Source organism: Xiphophorus maculatus, chromosome 23 (assembly GCF_002775205.1).
Source record: "Xiphophorus maculatus strain JP 163 A chromosome 23, X_maculatus-5.0-male, whole genome shotgun sequence".
Lineage (NCBI taxonomy): Eukaryota > Metazoa > Chordata > Actinopteri > Cyprinodontiformes > Poeciliidae > Xiphophorus > Xiphophorus maculatus.
Window position 1 is genome coordinate 13,715,822 of NC_036465.1, and position 26,308 is coordinate 13,742,129.

Consider the following 26,308-nt stretch of genomic DNA (forward strand, 5'->3'; position numbering starts at 1 on the left):
GTGTTTGGTTTAAACACTTGGAACACTTGTTAAGGATAAAAACCTCTCTGCGACTACCAAATGACTATGCTGGGATTTGCTCCAGCTGTATGAAGGACAGACTCTCCCTCTTCCACCTGTTGCTGAATGCTGTCAGTCAGCTGTGCTTTATAGTTAAGACATATAAAGTTGGCTGTTGGAGTTTTTTTATTTTATTTGTTTAATCACAATGTAAGTAAATCCTGGGAAAACGCTCTGTCATACAGCATCTATCTGTAAAATGAACCACCGGCTGCAGGCTAAGCATCAGCTTTCAGGCTTCCATTTGCAGAAAAGGGCAGACATTTTTCCCAACAGAGTTATGAAAGTATTACTACTAAACTGAACCACCGGTTATTCCATATCTTGTTTAGGTCTTTTACTACTGCCTAATTATATTTTTGATTGCAATATGATTTAAAACAACCTGATAGTAACTTTACATTTTAAAATTTAAAAAAAGATTTGAATAGAATTTCGACCTCCTCCTTCAAATGATTGAAATGGACCTCCTCTCCTCCTGTTTGTTGTTTGCGTCTCTTTCTATAAAGATCGGATTTACAGTAACTCTCAGCTCTTCCTCCTACCTCCTCTGCCCCCCGTTCCTCCTCCATCCACCCTCTACCTCATTCCACACTTTTACAGCCCCTGGCTTCGGCCCACTCCTATAAAACACTACAAACATAAAAACCCACAAGCACTTAAGAGCTGTCCTGGTAAGGAGGGTGGAGGGGACGTTTGGGTGGGAGGAGACAGTGGGCAGAAACATCCTCCTCTTTACACCCCTCAATCACTCCGTCTGGAGATGGAGATGGAGATGGAGGGGAGGATATATTGTCTCTGATGGGTTCGCTGATTAAGATGGATTGCACAATGAAATGTCGTTGGAGAAATGAGTTCTTAGAGCGAGTGTGTGCGTGCTTACACTCACTTCACGTCTCTCCAACTAACTCTGCATTAAAACCTTTTTTCAGACTGATTAAATGCAAATTTGCTTGGCTCTACTGAGTTGCATTTTCACCTACAAAGATCCTGTTCTTCACTTGCACTTTATAGTCAACTTTCGGTCAAGTTTCCTCTGCAGAAAAGCAAAGCTACAGTGTAATTGAAAATGGTTTAAAACAGATAAAGTGCCTCCTCTCTGAAACTCACTGTGATGTCCTCTTTTTATTCAGTGGAAGGAAAAGCAGCACCAGAGTACGCTGATAAATCTTTCAAGCCAGACTATAAAAATCTGTCCTTAAAATTAAACCATGCACTGTCAAGTGATTAATAATATTTTGGTCCTATCTCAATACCACTTGTCATGGTTACAATTTAGAGTCTGTTTGAATGTTTCCTGAGTTTATCTAGAACTTTACGTCTTACCTCTGTGTTTGTGTGCAGATCTGTTCACGTGTGTTTTTCGGGTTTTGTCCGTTGTAGTTGTCTTTTTTCGGCACAGGTGTGCTGTCATATGTACTGTATGTGTGGGCAGGAGATAGGGTCTCTCCTCTGCTGGTCAGAGATAAAGCTGTTGGTTGGCACTGGAATCCCTCTCAGCGTGGCAACAGCTGAGAGATGCAAGATTAGAGCCGGACGGCAGGTGACAGACAGGGTGGGAGCTCGAGTGTCTTCTGGACTGTGCTGTAACCTCCCTTGCTGATAAGAAACCTCGAGAACAGAGATGGACGGACAGGTGGCAGCGCTGGTATGCTGATGGACAGTAAGAGTCAGATAGTAATGCAGCAGAAGGACAGCAGTGTACAATATCTAACCCTGAAATTCTCCTAAATACATTAGTCTGTCGCAGACAGTTTGCATTTCACAAAAAATTATCATGGTGCGTTTTATCAACCAGAATGATTTGTTTTTACTTTATTTTAATGCTCATGTATTTCAGATCACCAAACATCCTTTAATAGCAAACATAATACAGTGGAAAGAGGACAATTAACATAGCAAATCATCACAAATGACCCAAAACTCATCCTTACAGTAAACCTTTATCAGGTATTGTGTAGGGTTTCTCTCTCTCAAGGCATTGATGAGTTTCTTACTAAGAAGGGAGATTAAAACTTTAGTCAATGTGGGAATATTTCACCTGCCACATGCAAAATGGATTTACAGTTTTGGAAGTGGTGGGAAAATTTCATCACTCTACAAGTTACAGGGGCAGATTTTCATTTTGAACAACAGCATTCAATTTCTACCACTGAACTGTTGCTTTAGATGCTATTATGAATAAAGTAAAACGTGTCTGAATCACCAGTCAGCTGACATGTACCGTTCTTGACATGTGCTATGATATTTGATAACATAAACTCATTGTTGTGCTTGATTTTAAGCTTTTATTACCCCAAAGAGACCTGAAGTCGCCATGACTTCTATTGAAATTACAGAGTCTGTTTTCTGCTGGCAGGAAACGGACTGTGACTCTGGCTGGCTGTTTTCTGCAGCAGTTTTATTGAGGAAGATGCGATGTGAAGTTTTTCTACATGGCCTAAAATTGTACAATGACTAAAAAAAAAACAATGTAGTACCATGTGCACTAAATATTCCTAAACTTGCAAATTCAAATGTTCATATCCATACGATGTTCTTGCTTGCCCTTTAGTTTGCTTTTGTAAATGTTTTTCTTGAAGAATCTGATTTTGATTGGTTGTTTTTTATTTGTTTGTGATTGACTAATTATGTTTTTCATTAGAAATACTGTGTACCAGTTCAAGCTTTCTTACGTGTCTCTGTCTGCACTCCCGCATTGGTGACACAACTATGACACAATACATTAGTGACCAGTAAAATATTTGACTGGGTAGTTAACATTTTCTTCGACCATTCAAAGTGTATTTTACTTTAAAAAGTTTAAGTTGGCTGTTCTGTAAAGTTGGCAGCAAGTCACATCGTGCTTCCTTGAACAAAAACTTAACACTAAAAAAGAAAAAAAAAAACTTTTTTTTTTTTAGAAAGTGTGTAGTACTCACTTTTAACCCAGAAAAGGAACTAGAACAAACTTGGAATCCAGAGGCTCTAGTTTATTAGTCACTCTTTAGCTTATAATTTAGAAACTGTAGAGTACTCAGTATTTAGATGCAGAGAGACTCCTATTATTGCAACCCAGAAAAAGAATTAGAACGAACTAATATTCCAGAAAAAATTATTCCAGAACAGGAACATTTGGTTTTTATTATTACTTTGAAACTGTGGAGTACTAATTACTTTTACAAATTTAGAGCACACTTAGAAAGTCCAGAGAATACTTACTTATACTTATCTACCAACCCTGAATAGGAATATCTAGTTTATTTACTTTGGATCAACATTATTAGCTTTTTCTTCTTTTTTGGTTTGTTATTTTGTTTGTATTTCCTTTTAATTCCTGTAAAGCACTTTGTATTGCCTTGTTTCTGAAAATGTTCTACATAAATAAAATTACCTTTACCTTTTATCTTTACTGTAATTGCAAATAAATTGGAATTGTTTGTCTTGAAAAGTCTCTTTAGATTACATCTGTTGTGAAGTAGTGATATACAAATAGCCTTGATTGAATTAAAACTTTATAGATTAGCACTTAGAAGAAAATTTTTATATTTCAAAAGAGTTATTTTGCTTAAAAAGGAGGGCAGAGTATCTTTTAGATTCAATGATTTAGAAAATCTGTCAGTATGCACTCAGTTTTTAATAATATATTTGATGGATAGATGGAGGTTTCAATGGGATGAGCATTAATATTTGAATCTTACTGTTTCTTTTTTTTACTTGGGTGATTAAATATAAATCTCTTGGTGGAGGATCTTTCATTGATTCTTATGAGGTTTATGCTGGATGATGACCAGGAGCTGTAGAGGGTTTTGTGTTTATCAGGTTTGAAGGTATCGGACTGTTGGGAAGCCATAAATAAATGGACTCGAGCAGCAGGACATCTACCAGAACAGCTAGAGGGGAGGATGTGCTCTTTGATCCTGTTTGGTGATTTTTTTTTCCCAGCTTTTTTTAAGAGGATAAAACCTACAAACCCTTGGCTCTGCAGGTAGAGCGTCTTATGAGAGCATTACTCTACAGCAGCACGGCGTCACACTACTTTTGGAAGGCTTCACTGATTCTTAGCTGGCTTTGTCACTGGGGCTTATCGCAATTCTCAGCGCCAGAAACCGGCCTGGCAGATGGCCCTACTTTCACAGCTGCTTGGTCAAAATTTCTCTTTGTGAGAATAAAATAAGTTCTTAGAGTTCACCTGCACTGGAGTTACTTTGTTTACTGGATTAAAACTGGACATGCAATGGTAATTTTGGATGCATAACCACTTTATGAAGGATTTTCAAGCATCAGGTCAAGGATTGAGTATTTTATTTTGAAAACCACCAAATTTCTGTGTTTAAGCTGTTAATCTGTTTGTTTAAAGTATCCACATGTAGCCGTTTTCAGAGGGTAATCAAGTTGTAGCCAGATGTAGTACTTTCTCCTTGCCTCAGTAATGAATGTTTTCAAGGCTGTATTTCAGGCACTGGCAGTTTGTCACCAAGTCAATTATCTAAGGTTTCACTCAGGGGAGGCTGCTTGTTGTGATCCACCCTGCCTCACTAGTAGTAACAGGGGTCTAAGGCTCTGTTGGAAATCCCAAAACAGAGACTGCTCCTGCAGCTGAGGTCTCGCAGGCCCTGCAGCGTATGTTCTCCGTCTCCGTATTTGCTGCAGTTACCATATATCCACCCTAGAGCGCTTGTCAGCTCCTCTTAGGACGAGCTCATATTACAAGATGCAAAATGTCACTCCGACTTTGCTTTTGCAGAAGAAAACCACGGGCTTCTAGGACGCCTTAGAACAGGTGCTAAAATTATCAGCGCCTTGTGTGTTTGTGGTGGCGCGCTCGGCCAGGCTTTTAACATCTGTAAAATTTAATTAAGCCGGACTTGTGTTGTTTACTTGAAAGGTAAAGTTAGCTCATATGCTGCTCTTCTGAAGCAGAACAGGTTACACATCCCTGGTGACCTGCAATGTTTTTCCCTGCTGTAGTTACTGCTCCTTCTTAGCTCCAGTTCCTATAGCAGTAGCCCTAAAGAGCTGACTGGGTGTTTTGTGGAGCAGTTGCTAATGGGCAGCTTAGCTTCTTATAACACGCCTGTCAAATGCTTGTATACAAAAGCTCTTACAGAGGCAAATTGGCATTGCTGATGCAAATTCAGTTTCAGAGGAAATATGATGTTCTGTCAACAAAGCCCTTGCAACACAATTGACATTTCCTTCTTTCTACTATCCATTAAAATAGGACGCAGTTGCTGGGTTACTGTCTGGTTCGTCACATAAAAATGCCATCAGGTTTCTTTAGGCCTATAAATTACATTGTGATATGCAAAATCTAATAAAAGGTGAAAGAGGTAAAAGCATAAAGGTGTGAAATGACTGTTGAGCGGATTTCTAGATTTGCTTTTGTTTTCTGATTAATAGGAGAATGACTAATGTGAGGCGGAAATTGTATTATTTTTTTTTTCACCAGGCAAATTTGTATTGCATCAGTAGTTCAAAATATATTTATTGGGTCAGGCATTATTTTTTGTTAGATTTTACATTTCATATTCTTCTTGTTGATAATAATTTTGATCCTTGTTTTGGCCAGGAATTGACAAACTATGACTTAAACCACCTGTCTTAATGTCTTAATGTCAATGAGTTTAAGGGATTCTCAGAATATTTATGGTTTAGTATTTTTATATAAAAGTAATTTTTAAAAGTTGTTTTTTGCAACCACATACTCAAACTTACTGGAGTTTAGAAAATATTCCTTCAGAATTACATAACAACCTAAAAAATAGTGTTAAAATGAGCTCTTATTGTACGCTGTCAAGCAGAGATATTAGAAAATCAGGGTCTTTCAAGCACATTATCATCCAGGCTCCCACTGGTAAAGGAGGTGAGGTGGTGATTTCTTTCAATAATTCCTTTGGGAACTGAAGAACAGAGCAGTGAACCAACAACAAGTGCAAGTAACTCCATAGGCAGCACCAGTAAAGTCTCTTCTGGACCTACCAGAGAAAAAAAGCTTCTCCCTATTTATCTTAAGTTTATATTTAGTTGCTGTGGGACAGAGCAGTGTGTGTGTGGTGGTCTGGTGGTGGTGACATTCTCAACAACACATGTATCCAATCAAGACATTTTAAAAGGCACTTATCAATCAAACCTACAGAGAAACTGACTGTGTTTCTTTGTTTCTGACAAAAAAGAAGAATGTTACAGTCCAGGTAGTTGATCTGCAGCCAAGACTCCATACTTTATCCACTGAATTTCCCCAAACTGTTATGAGCCAAACAATTACGTTGATTGTGAGTTGTTTTCCCTCCAAGATGTTTCAGAGTGCTTAGTTGGTAGCTGAGATGCATTCCTCTATTGAAATGTAGCAGCGACTGATAAAAGGCCAAAGTAATGTTTTATGTTTTTTTTGCTCCAAGTCTGAGGCCACGGTTCCTTCTAAAGAGTCAACAGTTTGCTCAGGTTTGTGAATCTTTATCTGAAGATGAGTTAAAATATCATAGTGTCTTGTTCATGACTGATGGTAAGATGGAGCCATAGATGCATAAAGGGGTTGGAGCCTCATCTGCAGTAATAAAAGGTCTGCTCCGGTCGCTCATGGTGAAGAAAAAGCCTTTGGGTTCAGCTGTGAATTTATTGGGTTTTCTAGATTCCAACCCTCCTGTATGGTCAAAAGATATTGGTTGTGATGGAAAAAACAAGATCCTGGAAAGAAACTGATTTCATCAGCTTCCCTTATTGGCCAGACGGACCCTAGATGACGGGTATTGATGTTTGATATGACATCATACAGGCTTGGCAGTGCAGCAGACAATTCAACCTTAGAAATAAGGTGAGAAGCTTCGTCAAACATCATTGCTGGAGAGTAGAGAAGCTGTGCCTCTGCATCAAAAGGAATGAGCTAAGATGGTTCACTTCTGATCAAGAGTCTCTCCTGACGCCTTTCTTTAGAGGTTTTCCGGGCATGTCTAACTAGGAGAACAGACCCAGAACTCCCTGACAGATCATCATAGGTTTCCCTGGAATAAGATGGAGAGCGTCTCTGAGGAGATGGATGCCTCTCTTGCCCTTCTGGACCTTTTTAACTCAATCTCAAATAAGTAGGAGACTACGGAGGCAGAGCCTGGTTCTGATTTGGTTGATTTTGACCAGGAGTGTGCATTTCTTCAGAGGTGAAGAGATTATCTGTCTCATATTGTAGTGTGACGACACGGTGATAGTTTGAACAAATATGTAAAATCATATTTTTGTAAAAATTACATACTGTTACATACTGCAGCGATATGCTACATAATTATGTTAATCAAGGATTTTTATGGCTAAAATAATTAGTCACTATTTTCAGTCACAGTTAAACTGATTTGATCACAACAGAATAAGATGTCAGGTGTAAATGGAGATTAGTAAGCTCCTCTGCTCACATCCAAATTAACACTTGTTGCGCATGTTTTTTTTTATTGTTAACATCACTTTTTATGAAATTTGTTCAAATCTGTTATGATTATTTTTACTTGTCTTATGATTACTGTAATTCTTATAAAGGCAGTCTTCTGTAGAGCTTTCCATTTAATTGAATATTTGTCACGAAATCCTTAATAACACAGAAAAATGAATAATGCTCAGAGATGTTGCTGTTGTTTGCTTTGGGCCCCGTTTTTAAAAACTGATTCTTGCAGAGATTTATCTCTGCTTAGATTTCTGTTCTTTTCTTGTATCTTGGCTTTTTTGATGTGCGTGAACACTAACACTCATGTTTCTTAGTGTTTCTCGCTGCACTGAGGTTGCGTTAGGTCCACTCTGTCCTCGCCTGTCTGTGTCTTTGCCATGGGTGAAGTTTGGAGCCTGTAGGGAATTGTGACTACACAGCAGTGTGGTTTTTTACATTTCTACTGCTCTAGTTTTTGTTCAGTCCTGAACTGTCTAAGTTAATCATGGAAAAACTGTCAGAAAGAGTGGTTTACTGGTCATTTAGTAACGGGCTTGATGTTTACTTTGAAGTAAAAAGTTTTAGTTTTCAGGGTTCATTGCCTCAGTAGTCCGAGGAATGCTCCAGTGTCCCTTTTGTGTCTCAATTTAGTTAGTTTGAACTGCGTCTTCTCCTGTCACTTTTCACTTTGTTTCTTGAGCTCAGACATCATCTCTCCGCAAAAAGTGGCATTAAAGAAATTGGCAGCATCACGCTGATTTACACACTGACGTTGAGAAGTTAACATATCCTCAGAGAGTTAATCCCTAATGTTCTCCGGGTCAGTAAATAAACAGAAGGAGAACAGCCAAATTGGGGGAGTTTGCAGAAAAGCTCATTTGTGCTAATTATTTCTCTTCCACCCCTCCCTCGTTAAAAGCTTTCCCACCCCTCCAATCAATCGGCACTTTAGCAAGCAGGAAGGGATGGAGGAAGTGTGAGCTTCATTAGCCTGATTGGGCCAATGTGGGAGATGGAGAGAGATGGAGTGAATGAGGGAATAAAAGGGAAAAGGAGGCAGCTTGGTCATCAGCACTTGGCCCATCAGAGTTTCTGTCAACAAGGCAAATGCTGCGTTCAAATGTGTTTGTTTTGTAGAATTGTTGTTCCCAGCGGACATTAATGATGGCACCCGCACTGAATAGGAAACTATTGATGGAGTTTGTTTTGCATACTCGTTGGACACAGCCAAGCATTTGAAGTTCAAATAAAGGATTATAGCTTGCAACTTAAGAACTTAAATCTGCTTCAGTTTATAGCATCTTTCAAGCTCAAGTTTGACCCAAACTGCTTGGAGAACAAAATGGAGCGATGCTGAAAACATTGGGCATAAAAATAAAGTATTACAACAGTAATAAAAAAGCCATAAAGCCAAACAAAAAACTGGGTTCTTAATAAAATGAACCACAAACAAATGATTTTGGTTGTGGGCCACCTTTAGAAACTTTTTGTGTGGCTCAGACCGCACCAAAGAGGTAAGAACTGAACAATTACTTGCAATTAAAACATACAAATGGCTCAGATTGCATAGTTTTCTTTGCCATTTCCTTTCTATAGAAGCTGAAAAGTTATTTAGTGGAAAAAGGTGTGGAACTGTACTTACTAAAGAGAAACAATTCCTTCTATATGTACACCTGTTTAAGGTAACTAAAACTTTTCAGGACAACTGACCTCCTACTTGCAGAAAATACAAAGTCTGCTTTGAGAAGTTCTTTGCCTAAAAAGCCAACATCTTAACACATGTAGATTTTATTGCTCAACAATTGTTTAAAATATTATGCATCAGAATTCAGTGAGAACAAGGTTACAAATGTCTACAAATAACATACAAGTTGATTTTGCTTAAACATTTCTATACATGAACAGTGGTTGTGACAATCCTAATTCAGGGGTCAGCTCTATTTACAGCTTACAGAGCCATCGTTACTCTCTCCTACTACAGAATATCCGACCTTTTTTTTTTTTTTTACTAAAAATAAAAACAATTGTCAAGGGGAATGACTAAACAAAAAATAATTTGTTTTGTAAACTCTATCTCCTGATATTGCATAAAAGCAGTTAAAAAAACATAAAGCTTGTTATTTTGTTATGTAAAAAACACTGCTCAGTTCATGGTGTTTTTTATCTAGAGTCACTGCAAGGCATAAAAAAGCCACATGTAGTTTCAGAACTGCAAGTTGCACACCCATGTTATTATGAGAAAACCTTTTCTGTTTCTTTAAGGAAAATTTTAAAAAAGTGCGACGATGCATATAAATGTTTGTTTGCCACTTACTACTCTTTTTTTCATTAACCCATAAACAAATTTTAACTGTATTTAGAATATAAATCTTTCTCCAAATAAGTGATTTAGTTTGCACTTACAAATAATAAATATTATTTATATATTTGAAATTATATGTTTATACATGACAAAGTGAAACCCATATTACTTATGTATTTTATATTAAGAAGGATGGGTATTCACTCTGTTTAATATGATGAAACGGAAGTGGAAATAATTAAAAATAGGCCTCAGTTCAGTCATGAGAGCTGCGTTAAAGGAAAATGAATTACATCAGTTTCTTAAAATTCAATACTGGGGACTGTAGCTTAAAAATTAATTGCATTTAAAAATTGCATTTAATTTTTTATGAGTTTGTCATGTCAACATTTCATATATTTACACATTGCTGTTATCTACACAGCTAAATTTGATTAAAATGGGATGAAGTGAAACAGATTTAATGACTTGGACAGAATGTGCACCTTAATACACCTACAACATCAGTCAGTCGAACTTGCCAGAAAGACTTTATCAGGAGAAAAACATTGCAGGAAATCAACTGATCTAACTTGAAACTGCAATATATAAATGGGGGCCAAACACTAAGCCAAGAAAAAGGAAACATTTATGCAGATCATATGTCACCTAAGACTGGGACTCAAAGCACTTCCTCTCAGCTGTAGCATTGTGACTGTAGCAATTGTACAAGACCTTTACGTCACTCTTATCTTGCAGAACAGGAATCATCTATTCCCTACACAGAAACTGGTAATATCACTTTACCGCAAGGCTCTACACGTGTTCAGAGTAACTGTTTTTATGACAAATGCCATGTAAGCAGTGATCTACAAACTGGTGTCCTAAAATAAATTTTATTCACAATTATCTTTAGCTTGCTGTACCACAGAGAGTTGAGCTGATTATGGAAATAATTATGCACAAAAGCCCAACAGTGAAATTTGACTTTGGTGGAGCTGAAATTCATTTCTTTAATTGTATTTTCTTTTGCATATCTTTTGTGATTTCTACATTTCATAAAACAATTATGTCAATAAACACAAGTTGCTGCTTTGACTAAACAACAAATTAACATGATTGGGCTATAAGTTGTCCAATTAGACAATTCTTTGACTTTTTTTTTTTTTTTTTTTAAATAACTCAACAAAAAGTAACCTTATGGCCAGAAATAAACCTAAAACGTCTGGTAACATGGATTTTAAAAGCCTTGATGTAAACCTTTACTGTGACCAGCGAACAGTGGGAGCTCATTGATCAGATGAAGTAAAATAGAGAAGCTCAATAAAGTAGATCAGAAATGTAGAAAACTGCTGTCTGGTCATGCTGTGTTTTAAACACAATAGAAGCTTTAAATCAATTGTAAGAGATGTTTTTTCAAGTTCCAGTTTTATGTGAAGGCCACCGATGCACGAAGAAGTAACATTTTGTTTACTGTTTATGTTCATTTAATCTTCTAATTATTCCGCAGCGTTTGCATTTCCAGTTATGAGTGAATTGAGTTTTCCAACAAGTTTTATGAAGATTTAGGATTTACCTTTTAATGAGGGATGTTTCCTATGTAGACTTTAATTATTTGCATTAATCATTAATTAAATGAGCTGTGCAAATAATTTTGACTAAACTAAGGCATCGAAGTTGGGATTAGAAGGAAATTTGACATGGAAATTAAAAACACATTGGGGGAAGATTATCCTCATTGTAGGCAGTGTTATTTAAATGATAAAGTATAATGCAGCCTTACATTAAGCCTCAATTTTCTTTCATCTTTTTAGTAATGGCTTAGTGAATTAAGTACACGGGCCGTATAACTGTAGCCTCTAAAATGGGCTTTAAAGGAGACCTGAGTCCTCGTCCTCTCTTTTTATTTTTTCTTCTCTCAGCTCGCGAAGACAAGACAAGTGAGGCTCTTTGTGTACTCGCATGTCCTCATCACAGATGATGCTTTTGTCACATAATTGCATACACGCACATGCAGAGGGTACAAGGAGTACACACGGCACACAATGTGCACAATTACCATCCTGTAATTGCGATCTATCAGACATTATTGTGAAATGTTGCCTGATGTGCGTGCTGTCGAGTCTGCTGCATTATCAGAGCTTAGGAAATGACAAGACTATTTATAGGAGCTTGTTATCCACTTAAATCCTGTTGTTGCTATTGTCCAGCCCTTAGAGCTGGACTGACTGATGGGCTGATCTGTTGGTTTTGAGGAGCACAGCTGTGTGAAAAAGCAAATAGAGCGCCTCCATTTTTAGCTTCATTGACCTAAAACAGGAGAATCTCATTAACTTGTTTGTCATACAGTGACGTGTTAAGTATTCTTTCACCATATTAAAACTGGTTACGCTGCACCGCTACTTCTCTATAATTAGACCTTTGAGCTCAGTCTATAGCCAAGGGGACAAAGAAAGGGAAGACAAGGGAGCAGTGTCACACAAATCGATACAAGAATGAATCCCACCAACTGTGATACAAGTGAAAGTTTCAAAAATATTGAGCAGAAAACATGCTGGTTTCTACAACAGGATTTCGATGTAACCAAAGTCAAAATCCACCTCAGACTTCTTACAACAATGGATGCTGGGGCTTTTTAGAGAACCGCGCTGGTGCTTAACCAGACCATTATTGGAAAGCTGTTTGCAAGAAAATGCTTAATATGCAAAAACAAACAAGTAAATATTTGAACACATAGAAATCTGCAAGTCTGAGTTTATTAAAATAAATCTAAATTAGCCATTTCCTGTGGTATCTGTTCTGAAATTGGTGCACCAGCTGTACCAGAAGGGAAGTGCTGACATTTATTTTACAGCTCTTAACCAGATGTTTTCTTACACTGTCTGACTTTAAATCACACTAAATCTTTTCTGTCTTAACTTAGTTAGGATTATTGTGCACCTCTTCTTTTTGGCGCAACTCCAAATTATTTGGGGAAAAGTATACTGATTCACGATTTTTTGGTTTTACTTGGTGCAGATTCACTGTAACATTATTTAGAAATATTGTAGCAACATCAGAAGACATCAAACAGAAACTTGATGCTTGGGCACATATAAATTCTTCCAAATGAACAATGAGTTAAACATCCAAAATCAGTTATAAAGTGAAAAGTTGATGCTTTTGGAGCGGCTGTCACAAAGCCCAGATCTCAATCCGTTAGCAGCACCTGATGACTTCTTCCTCTGCTGCTGACGGTCTGTCGCTCTCCATCCTTGTGCTTTTATGAATATTGAAAAGTAAGAAAAATTCGGTGACATTTTGTAATGTTTTTAGTTATTTTTTTTAATTTCTTGCCTTTTCCAACTCTGTTGTTGCTTTTTATTTTTTATCATTAATATATTTAGGCTCCAGGCTGGCTCAATAATGGCCTGGAGACAGAGGATCCTGTCTTTGGCACGCTGCTCGATAACTGCCCATCTGCCTCTGGGTTAGAGTGGGCTGGTTTGGGGCGCGGCTGCACAGAGAGCGTTGGGTGCATCTTTTGGCTTCACTTTTTTTTTTAACCCAGTTACTGACTTGGTTTAAAACCAGCCCTTGTGGCCAATCAGAACTTTTGTTTCACTAGGAACTTTCTCCTGTCAGTGGGGGATGGAGGGATTATACCACAAAAAATATCCTTTAAAACAAGATTTAAGGTGATAAAAAAGAAAAATGGGGAAGAGGAAGTGTCCTTTTCCCCTGACTAAAACTTTGACGTACAGCTTCTAGCAAACCTGGTAAAAAAAAAAAAACGAATCAAAACTAATTATTTGTAGCTTACTGAAACAGAAAAGCTGATCTAATCATTGTTTTAACTTAAAAGTCCCTTTTATTTGTGCCTGCAGCTAAATGTTGACAAAAAGTTCAGTGTTAATGTATGGTTTGGACTCTAATTATCAACACTTCTGTGTTTCTCATTTGCTTTCTATTTTGGATTGAAGTTCAGCAAGTGGCAGTGAGTTGTCGGTGTTTGTGCCGGAGCTCTGCTCTGTTCTCAGTTCACTGTCTGGCATTTTTAACACTATGAATAATTTAGGGTGCTCCTTGGAATTTAATTATTAATTTTTTGGAGCTGAGATGTGCCTACTTCTGCTGAAGGGAAGGCTGAGAGTCATTGCTCCAGAGGAATCACAAGTTTCCTGAAAGGAGACGTGCCGAGGTGTCTGGGTGGTCCGGCCCAGGAGAGGCAGGTCGACTTCAGTCAAAGCTTTGGAGGAGTTCTTCCTCTCTTTATGGATTAACCATGTGGAGGGCTGACGGAACTGAATATCCAAGGGTTTATACTAAACTACAAGGCAGAGAAGAGCATGCTACTCACTCAAGACCAGTATGATAATGAGGGAAGCAGCGCAAAGAATACTTAAAGTTGTAAATGTATTTAATATTCTTTAGTATCTTATTCTCTTTTGCCTACTAGCAAGGTTAGAAAAAGTGCAGCAGTGAACTGGCTGAGAATTAAGCAGGTTGAAGTGAAAAAAGGATGGCTGCTGCAAAGGACAGTTTTGTTATGCTGGAACAGCTTCTGCTCCTTTTTAACTAGAGGCTTTTTTCTTTTTTTTAACAGTGACACTAAAGTGTCTCTCTCTCTGATAGGCAGCCTGATTTATACAGTTTGCGTTGTCAAAACGCCCCAGAGGCCGTCTTGCTTTGCTCCCTGCCTTGTTTATTTCGCTCATGTCCCCTCCATCCAAAGCGACAAAAGACCACCGCGGCTTCAAGTTTTTGTTGTTGCTGCTGTTATATCACTTCATCCCTCTGAGGTGTGTCACTTGTTTCTCTGTGTGTTTGTGTGAAAAGAAACCTGTCAGTGTTGGTTATCCTGTTAGTTCACGCTTCTTTAGAATCACCTTTTATCCTGTCAGTTTAGGACATAAACACAGGAAAAGCAACAATGGATTATTTTAAAATGCATGTGTCTCTTTTGTCGGGCGAAAATGCATTCTGACGAAGACTATATGATGATCCTGTGAAAAATAAACAAAAAAATATGGCTCAGGGTGAACACAAAGGAAAGATGTTTTGATGTAATGAAAAACAGAAAATTAATTTGACAGAGATGCTATTTGGAGTCAGAGGTCGTGATGGCCGCAAGCAAGAGGAAAAATCAAAGTCACACTGAGTGACTTTGGCCACGAAAATAAATGTAATAGTCACTCTGCTTTGGATTAGGTTTTTAGAAGTTTGTTGATATTATCTACCAGCTCCTGCAACAGAGGGAATAATTCTAGCTGAGTTTTTACATTGTCATGTAAAGTATGGTATATAAATTCCTCATCTGTTAGTGTGTCATCTAAAAAATCTAAATTTGAATTTCTATTAAGGAAAAGACCAATTTGTATTTAAATTGCAGTTTTTCTATTTCATTTGCAACATTACAACTTGAGTTTTGGTCAAACATTTTAATTTTAATTTTGTTTTGCTGATATAGTTACTGTGTGTGGGACTCGATGCAACCCCATTCAAAAGAGATTAGAAAAGGGACAATGTCAGTGTCAGGGGTGTCCAAAGTGCGGTCCTGGGGCTGTTTTTGACCCCTGTGCTGATTTTGTTCGTTCCCCGACTGCAGCTCAAGAATGATACACATTTGGTCTGCCGACACCAAATTTGAGCCTTTATATTTTTTTTTTGTTGGGACAAAATATATAGAGATTAAATTTTCATGCAATTGAAAATGTTAGTTAGAGCAAGCATTCATTAATAAATATAATTAATAAAGCATTTTGCTCTATTATGATTTCATAGTAAATAGAACCACATCAATCCAGTGGCTTTTAATTTGCCACAGGAATCAAAGTGTTAACGCTTTGACTATAATAATTAACAAATACTGGATTCCAAACAGTTCTTTGGGAAGTTACCACACACACACACACACACGCCCCCACATGCCCACACCCCCATTTGATAACAATATTTATTCATGTGCTTGTATTTGTTTAGTGCCCTTATTTTTTTTTTAACTGTTGTTGTGCTCTATCATAGACTACTGTTTTTTAAATTCAAAGTCTAAAAGAAAATGCAAATGTGTGATCCGCCATGCAGCTTTCTCTGATGGATACCTGCAATTTGTGGGAAAATTTGCATTCAAACTAACCGTGTAAAAATACTTGGATCAAGAATTTGTTTGACCACCCTGAAACAAGCGCATTTAGAGGGAATAAATTGACCTTTTACTAAATAGGCCTATTATCCATGCAGACACCGGAGGGTTCCTTTACCTTACGGTGCAGCCTTAAATCACCCTTCACAACACGGTGGTGCAGAAAACACAAAGTTAAACCGCTCTCCTGCACATCAGCGGCCCAATTTGTCAAAAGCAAAGAGGCGACACACGGAGAATGAAATAGATTTAAAAAGAAAACAGTGAAACGTGACACATTGCTGTTGTGCTTCAGCAGCAGTCTTTCTCCCAGATTAATTATTTTTAGAAAAGTGATGTGTTAGTAGATGCAACTTAATGGAAGACTCCCCCTTTGATCCCATTTGTGGCAGCGTGAGATTAAATTTCAGACTGAAGCGACGGGCACGCCTGACTCTGGGTGTGCATCTTATTCTTCGGGTGTAATGCCAGTTAGAATAATTAAGGTGGAGGGCCTTAGGATCAATAATGGACTTTGACAGTAAAATCAAATAGGCCTGCATAGTGACTGATGAGATCTCAGGCCTTTGTTGTTAAGAGCAAAGAGAGTAATGTGCAGTGAGCTTCAAACACAGAAGTATAATAATCACACATCCTTCAATCTGTCGTATAATTCAGCTCTTAAACACGAAGCAATCTCTTCATGCTTTCTGCATGTTTCCTTCTCAAACGCCCATCACAAGCAGTAAGTCAAAGATGGACACTTATACACTCTTGTGTTCGTTATATTGATCCATGCTTACACAAGCATTAGCACTCACTTAGAATGAGAGACATGTCTTCACCCAAACATAGCAGAGCAGCGCTCTCACACGCAGCCTCGCTTCTTTAAAACATAAAACACGCGTGCAAACTTAAATAAGTGTGTGGCTTCACTCCGGTCTGCCGGGTTCCTCCAAATTGAATCATAAAGCAGCTGATGTATTCATCCAGTGTGTGTGATTTAACAAGGTTTGCAGCGTCTCGTCGTAAATCATATTAATAATCTCAGTCTACCATTGAATTTTCTTTTTTGTGTGTCTTTTTAAGCCACCATGGTGCTTTTTTTTTGGTATGTTCTTCCTTTTGCTGTTACTTTCATGATCCACCCAATTCATACAAACACACACACAGAAGACACAGAAAACTGGTTTTCCTCTCACAAGTCTTTATTCATCCGCGTAGAAAAAAGACGACAGATCAATAAATGAAAAAGCATTTTCCACTCGGTTTTGTCTATACATAAGTGTTTTCATTATCACATCTGAGGATATTTTTAAAGGAAAGATTTTCTAGAAAGAATGAATGGTAGCTTTACTGTTCTTTCAAAAATTGATTTTAAGAAAAAAAAATACAGATATAAAGAAACTAAAAAATACACACCAGAGCTCCTTGATTATCATCGGTACACAGCAACACAGGAAGGGAAATCAGAAGAGTACAACCAAAAGAAAGAAGGAACGGGTTTCAACACTTAAAGGCTCTATCTAAGTTTCTCCTTTCTCCCTCTCTATCCTCCCTTCTCTTTCATCTGGAAATCTGGCTGTTTAAAAATGATTTTCCATCAAAGTTCCTCCTGCATTTGGGTCTGTTGGTGGGCTCAGTGAGAGGCAGTCAGAGAGAAGGGGCTGCTTTCCTGTGGACATGTTGGTGTTGAGATGCACAGTGAAGCGGTCGGGCTGTTAACAGATCCTCTATGCTTATCTAAGGCCATAAAACTGGACATCTTGAGTCAACAAATGTTTCTCTGCCAACACTTTATCAGCTCATCTTAAATAATTTAGGTTGACAAAACTGTCTGATTTTCAGTGCTTTCGCTTAATAAAAAAATACAAGTTAAAATGGATTCTGCAATTAATCGCAGAATTAATTGAGGCTGCAATTTTAGATAATCCAAAACGTATAGTAATGTCTTCCCATTTTATGTGAAATGTAAAGTTGAAACAAGACATTTGCATACATATACTGTACACAAAGACACACCCGTTTTCCCTCAGTTTTTAGTTCAGTTAGGAAAACCCCAGTTATTCATACGGTATTTGCTAAATGTCTTCATAAAACTTCAACGCTGGATCCAATTTTCAGAGACCTGAAGGTGCTACATTCATCTGTTTAAACAAATATATTTAAGTGTAAACATCAGGGGAATGCCCTATCACAATGACTTTCAAGAAGGAGATGGGTTCTGTTTCCCAGAGTTCTATAGTGACATGGGAAACGGAACTAGAATTAGAAAAAGAAAATTAAAAAGAGGCCTTAAAAACTCTCATTATTCTGGAGTTTATTAAATATTAAATAACTTTGGCATCACTAACTGGCCTGAAACAGAGAAATCTTCAAATGATTTACTGTGAGAGAAGTTTGTGTCTTTATTTATGAATTATATGTAAATGTCTGGTTTACAGAAACCTGAAGTTATTGTTAGCTTCCTAAGTTTGGGACTTGGACAATCATATTGTGTTTTTAATTAAAAATAAACTCCATTGTTTTAAAAACTCTATTTTATATTTAGTGTTTGAACATATCTAAGATCACATAAAAAATCTGATAGGGTTGGTTTACTAGATCCATGGTTTTATAACTGGTGTCACTTTAGTTGCCTTTCGAGACACTCATAGAAATTTGTTGACATCAACTATTAAAAAGTGCGAAGTGAAGAGTTTGAAGGCCCAAACAGCCCATAAAACTGTTCAAGATCATTGATCTATAATGAAATACTACATAAAAAGAGAAGTTGGGAATGTCTAAAGAGTCGACAAAAAGTGAAAGTGGCCACTTATGCTGCACTTAATTTACTTATGAAGTCAGAACTTGCATCTGGAGAAACATGGATCATGGATGTATTCCCAATACATCCATGATCCATGTTTGAGCTGCAAGTCAGAAAACCATTAGGCTATACCAATTGTTCTCAGTGTCCTTACTAATTACTTTTGGCAGTATAAGCTTACAACTATGTAGGCATTTTGTCCATTCAAACACTATTAAATAATATTTAATAGATTAACTCCTCACTCTAACTTCCTTATGGCAGCCATGTTGGATTTTGACATTAGGATTGGTGAGAAACTTCAGTTTTTTCCTTTTTGAATTCTGTCTTCAGGGGATTTTTGTGTTTATTTTTCCAACATGGATTGTGGACATTTTTAATTCACACATGCAATGCTAATATGTTTATTTTTCCTTTTTCTTGTGAGAAACACAACAAACTGAAAAAGTCCTACTTTGTTATGATGTCTGCACAACATTTTGAAAATGTGTGTGTTTTTTTTTAAATTAATGTCCCATGGTACTTGATCATCCAAAAATACTGTGGTTTTTGTATGATCAACCAGGCTGTAGGAGAACACATTAATATCAGAATGCAAAATCACATTTAATATAATATATATTGTTTTATTAGTATGTTCCCCCTCTATATTTTTCCTGAATCACAATAATAACAGAAAGAAAACAAACGTCTTTAATCAACCCCAAGCTTCATAATGTGAGTAATAAGAGCTCAGTCATTATAATTTCCTTCACAAAAATGATCTGCTGCTCCAAGTTATTGCCAAATAAAAAAAGTTTGGCCTTACTCTTGAAGATAAATGGGTTACTATTATAAGATGCATGATTAGTTTCTTTCATTACTGTGTGAAAGATAATTTAATAATAAGACCAAGCCGAATTAAAAACTGGGTTCATGCTGTTCTTCTTAATTCAGAGTATTTTTTTTGTCTTGTTTGCTTGGAGATTATTTTGCCTTTTGTTTTTCTTTTCTCTTTTTGCTTTGTTTTATTTATTGGAATGTGCTTCGCTCTATAAATCAAACAAAGTTCAATCAAGTTTTTGACAGAATCATGCAGTCTTTTATCACTCATGTTTGTTGGAAGCAGTGGCCACGCTGCGGGCAAAATTATATCCTTTTTTAAGATGAAGAAGTCACATTATTCCAGTTGTCAGCCCTCTTCCCCTCGATCTTCTTTTCCTTTTGTCCTCTTTTTCGCCTCCTGCCGCTTCATTGGTCACACGCCCTTTTTTAACTTAACTCCTGTGTCTTTCTTCTCCTTCCTCGCTTTCTGCCATAAGCAAGCCACCTCTCAGAGAGACTACATCCCCCCCACCCAAACAGCACCCTTCTCTTTTTCCCCTTGTCGTCTTTTATCTTCTTTTCCTCCATCCACCCATCTATCCATCAACTCCTCACACACACTTTCCCCCCTTTATTTCCCACTCATTAGTCTACCCATGCTGTGGTTTGTGTCTCCCGTCTCTGTCAGAGCTGTTATCACTGCTGTCAGCTCCTTTGGCGAGAACAAAGTCGTCCTCTGCTCACAGCACCACAAAAGACACGAGAGGAATGAAAGGAAAAGAGCTTCAGCTCCAAAAAAAGGAAAACAAAACTAAAAAGGAGGCGGAAAGATGGAAAAATTAAAAGGCGGTTGGGGGAGTAAACCAGAGGAAAGAAGGGAGCAAGGAACACATCTTTTCATGTCAGCCATGATGCATTGTCATCTGTGGGTTATAACAACCATTGATTTCTCCTTTCTGTCACCCGTTTTATCTATACAGCACAGAGCTTACAGTTAGAAGGGAGATATGAGCGCTATCTCTATACACATCAAGTGCCTTTTCCTCATATTATAAATATATCTCCTGCTAAATCAGCTAAGCCTAGTATATCAACCTCAAATAATTTACCATGTATTATTATGAGCTGAGAAGAGCAGTAGGTTTGAAAGACACTGAGATATCCAAAAGAGGAAACATAACCATTTAGAACAATAAGCAGTGCCGAAAGAAGAGCCTACTGTATTTTGTAGGATACAGCAGAAGAGTATAGTGGGACTCTTACTTCTGTTGCTTATTAACATTGTCCCATCATCATCATCATCTACTTAGCAAACCAATCAGAATTGAACCATCAGAGGCACAGAGGGTACTTTGGAAACCAAGGGCAAAATGCCACCAGCCGACAGGGCTCTGGTAGCTCAGGGAGTGTGCCCTGCGTCATCACGTGTAGGCATAGTCTATGTCAGGGATGCCACCCTCTCTGTAGCCACGGTTGGTGCCATAAGTGACATGATGGTGGCTGGCTTGGCTGAGGATAGTGCCATTGAGACTGCCAGCTCCATGGCTGCTCCGGTAGGTCCCATTAGCTTGGGAGGAAGAGGAGGAGGAGGAAGGGAAAATGGTGTGGATGTATGTAACATCCTCCAGCTTAGGCTGCAGGGACTGATGGGCCATAGCTGTCATCTGAAAGCCTGCAGGAGGAGCCCTGATTTCCAGGATGGAAGTGTCTTTCTTGGTGCCTGACTCTACGTAGTCATCGTAATGCTTCCCACCCCGGCCTCTGCTGTATGAACCCGAGTCCCCAGACATGTAACCTGATCTCTGTCCATACCAGCAGAAGATGGCAAAGATTAGAAGCAAACTCACTAATGCTGTGGCACCTCCTATAATTCCAGCTAGTGGCAGAGCTGTTAGTTCAGAGTCCTGTCCCTCTTTGTCTGCACCGTCCCCTCCAGAGCTTACATCTCCAGTCTCTATCTGAGCACAGGCTGGAGCTGAGTCTTTACTGTCTATGTCCATGCTGCCAGCTCGAGATGAGCCCATGCTGGATCCCCCAAAGGAGGCCTCCTGTCGCAGTGGCAGAAGGCAGATGAGGTAACGGGAACGTGGAGTGAGCTGGTTAAGGAGGTACTGCCTCTTCTCTCCAGCAACCAAAGTCTCTGTCATTGAGCCCAGAGCTACACTGCTTCCCATTCTTAGCCATGACAAGCGGAAGGAGGGTGCTGGCTGTGGGTACAGCCAACTCACAAGGACACTGTCTGAAGAGAGAGGTTTAACAGTCAACTCAAAGGCCTCTCCAGATACTTGTCCACCTTCCCCTGGAGGCAGGGGCATAATGAGACCTGGCCACTTAGGTCGCAGAGTGAAGAGAGAACCTTGTGTGGGGACCAATAGAGGGGCAGTTGTGGTGGTCCCATGAGGGACTACTTGACTCTCTCCAACATCATCTTCACCTCCTCCATCATTTTCGACTGGGTTCACCACTTCTCCAGGACTAGAGCCTGCTGGGGGGCCTTCACATTGCTCCATTAGTGATGTTAGCTCTCTGAGCGACTGGCCCCGTACAGACTCTGGCCCCTGACAGACAAGGCCTCTGACTGTCACTGCTGACCCACGGCCATGCAGCCAGGAATGAAGCCAGCGAAGGTTGCAGCCACAGTTCCAGGGGTTTCCTCGGAGCAGCAGTAACTCCAGGCTTTCGGTGTCTCTCAGAATCCCTCGAGGCAGACTGGTCAGATTGTTTCCTGACAGGTCCAACCTTTGTAGACGCTTCATCCCATCCAGCGTTGCCCTCGGAATATGGGTCATCCCGTTGTCTTGCAAGTGTAGTCGTACTAGGTGAGCTGAAGGCAGGTTGACTGGCGGTGACTGTAGAGCATTCCTGACCAGTGACAACTCCGTCAGGTTAGATAAACGAGAGAAGGTATCGTCTGCAATCCGTGTGTTGGCCAGCAGGTTTCCGTCCAAGACCAGACGTCGCAGGGAGGAGAGACCGCGGAAGGCATGCGTTGGGATGGTGCTGATCCTGTTGTCATCCAGTCGCAGCTCTTCCAGTGATGCGGGAAGGCCTGCTGGGATGCTCGACAGGTGATTCCGAGACAGAAACAGCAGTCGTAGCCTTGGAGTCCCAGAAAAAGCTCGATCCTGGATGCTAACTGTTGATATTGAGTTATCATCCAGGTGTAAACGTTCTAGTAATGGTAACTTGGCCAAAGCTGATCGCGGTAACGTTCGTATATTATTATCCTGCAAATGAAGCTCCTTTAGGGATGGAGGAAGGTGTATCGGAAACTCATCCAGCTGGTTGGCGTATAGGTATATCACTCGTATAGAAGTGCTGCGTTCCAGTGACTGTGGCAGCCCGGCGTTGCTCAGCCGGTTGCTCTGCAAGTAGAGGATAGCAGCCGTTAATGGCAACGGCGGGATTATGCTCAGGCCACGGTCGTTGCAGTAGACAAAGCCCTCATCACAGCGACACACGGAGGGACAAACAATTCCCTCATCTCCCTCGCCTGTCTCCATGGCAATTGCAGCTGCCGCCAGCTCCAGCACTTCAGCCAATAAAGTGAGGACCAGGAGTAGGAGAAAGAGCCAATCGCGGAGCTCAGCAAGACTTTCGGCTGCCATGTTGGTGAAAGGTTCCTGACCTGAAGAGAAGGAAAAGCTATATTAACACAAGGATAGGTCAATCATTCTAAAGCCAAAGGGGTACTGACATATTACATTCAAATAAAATAAAAAAAAACCCCGACAGTTGAAGTGATTTCTGAGATGCTCAGTTTTCAATTCCCACCTGCTGGCTAAAAGTGAGGCCTTTTATTTCAAGAGTTGAAAAGAGTTGGGAATAGAATAGTCAGGCACCCTGAAGAGAAACTGCCCAGTTCTATATGGGTCAGAGCATCCAAGCAGAAGACAAAGTGACATTTAGATCCAGTGAGTTCAACGAGGGGTGGGTTGACCGGCGATAAAGATCACAAGAATCGGAGAAAGCAAAGAGACAATAGAAATGGAGAAAATTGGACAGTGACAGTTGAAATGGGGGGGAAATAAGTGAAGAGGGCTTTATTTTCTGAGGTTAACAGAACTGGAGCGCGTGACACAAAAATGAAATGGAGGATAGATCGGGGAGACGGAGATTAGATTAATTGGCTGCGGTGCAGTTGATGGATCTGAAAACAACACAAGTATCAAAGTTGCTGTGACAGTGTTAGATCTGACCCTGGCGGAAAAGGAGGATAACTCAACAGAGAAACATTAATTTCACAGATTTTTGAAGGTTTACTCTGATACATAATGTGTCTGTTTGAGGTCATGACCATTTTGTGAACTGTGAACACAAATTAATAGCCATACTGAGCACTAAGTGCACGTAATGTACAGTCTTTAAATTCTACGACATGCATAATAATGCACGTTTTCATCAAGAGGTTATTGTTTGTAAATTTTCCAGACGCACTCTCAAGTGTGTCTGGAAACCTTTTTTCATTCATAGAAATATTTTTAAAGCATTCTTAAAAACTGCTGTCTCACTTACAGATGTAAAACACAAACCCCCCCAACAAAATTCAGTTCTTAGAGAGAAAAAGCTTTCCAAATTTATCTGGTCTTATCTGACGGACTACCTCTTACCCCTGTTAATGGCAACGATAACCATCACTATTTGTTTAAATTTGTCTTCTACATTTATTTATTTTTGTTTAATTCTTTTACTTCTGGTCAAGGCGGAATATCTCAGTCAGATGCAAGTCTAGGCCACTTTAAGATTTTCTGATATAGCAGGATTACGGTTCCATTCTTTACAGCAAGTTGTCCAGGTCCTGAAGAAGGAAAGCTGTCTAAGACATCACTCTACTACCAATATGTGTGTTTAATGGTTTGGTGTTTGTTTCTTTTCCTTTGTAACACGAGACACACCTTTCAAAAAGTTGTTCTATTTTCTAGTGACTCCCTGAATATTTTCCCAAAGTTTTGCGGATTACTAAGATGTTTTCTGTGAAAGTGAGGTGGGCTGTGTGTTTTTTTTGTTTTGGTCTGCTGTAGTTTTGGTCTTGGAGCTGGTCAATGTTTTTGCCAGTGTCTTTCCTATTGAGTCCTGAGCACTGACCTGACTAAATCACCTAGATCTAAAGCACTGCAGATCTACAGTAGGTGCAGATCTAAAGGCTTGCAGTGCTATAGATCTTGCTCTGGTTTATTTTGACCCCCTGGATGAGTCATGAATGCATTCTTGGAGTCATTTTTAGACTGGACTCTTCTGCGCCTATAACCATAGGATTGTTCCCCCCTGTTCCATGTTTCCTCTATCTGTTAGTAATTACTGCTACTGTGGTTTAATGGAACCTTAACCGGTACTTTGTGGCTAGTGTGGTTATTATTATTTTTTATTATTACAAAGAGCCAATTATGTTTCCACTTAAATTAAATGTATTTATATAAGATTCGGATTAACTAAGGTTGTCTTTCATATATTCAAATTACTTCAATGATCTACAAGATTTAAAGTCCAGAAAATGCTGAAATAATTTTTCCTAGCACTGTATGTTTTTTACTCAATATTTTGTTTCCCCACACCCAAAAAAATCTTTAGATTGAAATTTAATAGCATAAATGTTTACAATCCAAGTAATATACCATTTCTGTTTTCCATTTCAGTGCAACTATATGTGCAATTGGAGCCATGTACAGTAACAAATTTGTTGAAATTACATTTTAAGCAATAACCCTTTGTCTTCAGCTAGCCTGAGGCTGGAAAATGTGCCCTGATGGGAAAGGGCTGACATGATTTGACAGCACATTTGATAAACAAATCCTCCAAAGGCAAGTCTTTTTTCTGCCCCCCACATGTGTGTTCGTGTGTGAACTCTGTGCTCGATGCAAAATTGCCCTTCGGCTGCAGTCAAAATCCATGCAAAGCAAACAAGAGATGGCGACAATAGAAGAAATGAAGAGGTTGGAAGGGGGTGAGGAGACAGATGGAGACTTGGACAGTCAGTCATGGGAGGAGAGGGGAAATGAGTTTCTGGCAGTGAAGACTGAAGTCGGTATCAGCTGAGTTCGCTGCAGAAAGAAGAATGGATCCAATCCCTGACTGGGTGTTGTTTTTTTCTGTTAGATAGGTGTAAAAATAGCTGTGTTTGGTACTTTTATATGCCTCTGTTGCATGTCTCTGTGAAAATGTGACAGAGATCTGTATCTACAACAACCAGCTCCTGTCTCTGCCTGACACAGTATTAGATACATCAGGGCGAAAAAGTGTCTGTGTCACAGAATTTGGCATTAACCCTGACTTCACTTTCTCTGTTCATAATCTTATTTTTAGCTCAAATCTTGGTTTGGAAGACAGAAAAAGTACAACAGATCTACACAGGCACATAAAGGGAGTGTAAAGGTAGGAGCTGAGACCAGATTGGGATGCTCTATGAATATCAACTAGCATATGTTTCAGTGCCACAACATCCCCACTTCCCTCTCATAAATATCCTCTTGGCACAAGCTTGTTTGTGTGTTTTCGCCCACATGCCAAGGTTTCCAATCGACATGTTGCTTTAATGATCCTCAGATTTTCTGTCCTACGCCGTCCCTTATTCGATCTCTTGCTGTCTCGTCTTTCTGCTTCTTTATCTTTTACACCATCTACCTCTCCCGTCCGCACGCCTTCCCTTCATGACCTGTCATTATATCCACTTTAAGGTTTGTTTACAGAACTATCCTTGTCCTCTCTTCCACTGTCTCTATTTTCTTCTAATCCTCTTTTATCGTTTCCTCTCCAGTTGTTTGTTGATTCCTGCACACTGAGATTGGATCAATCAGAAGGGGGTTAGTCTCCCTGCCTACAACTCCTCAGCTCCTCTCCTCTCTTCCTTAGTAACAGAGATCTGGATGCAGC

General features: G+C 39.1%; 2 protein-coding genes across 5 annotated transcripts in view; one reads left to right on the forward strand and one right to left on the reverse strand.

The window, feature by feature from the left end:
• The window catches only part of macrod1 (MACRO domain containing 1), a 179,371-nt gene that overhangs the window by 8,284 nt on the left and 144,779 nt on the right, over window positions 1–26,308 (forward strand). The gene's annotated exons all lie outside the window — the stretch shown is intronic.
• LOC102221662 (leucine-rich repeat transmembrane protein FLRT1) overlaps window positions 17,027–26,308 on the reverse strand; it is a 54,374-nt gene continuing 45,092 nt past the window's right edge. For all 3 annotated transcript variants that reach the window (XM_023328498.1, XM_014471577.2, XM_023328497.1), the window contains one exon: window positions 17,027–23,069. In XM_023328498.1, the coding sequence (XP_023184266.1) occupies window positions 20,863–23,049 (2,187 nt within the window). In that variant the 5' untranslated portion in view covers window positions 23,050–23,069 and the 3' untranslated portion in view covers window positions 17,027–20,862. The remainder of the gene's footprint in view (window positions 23,070–26,308) is intronic.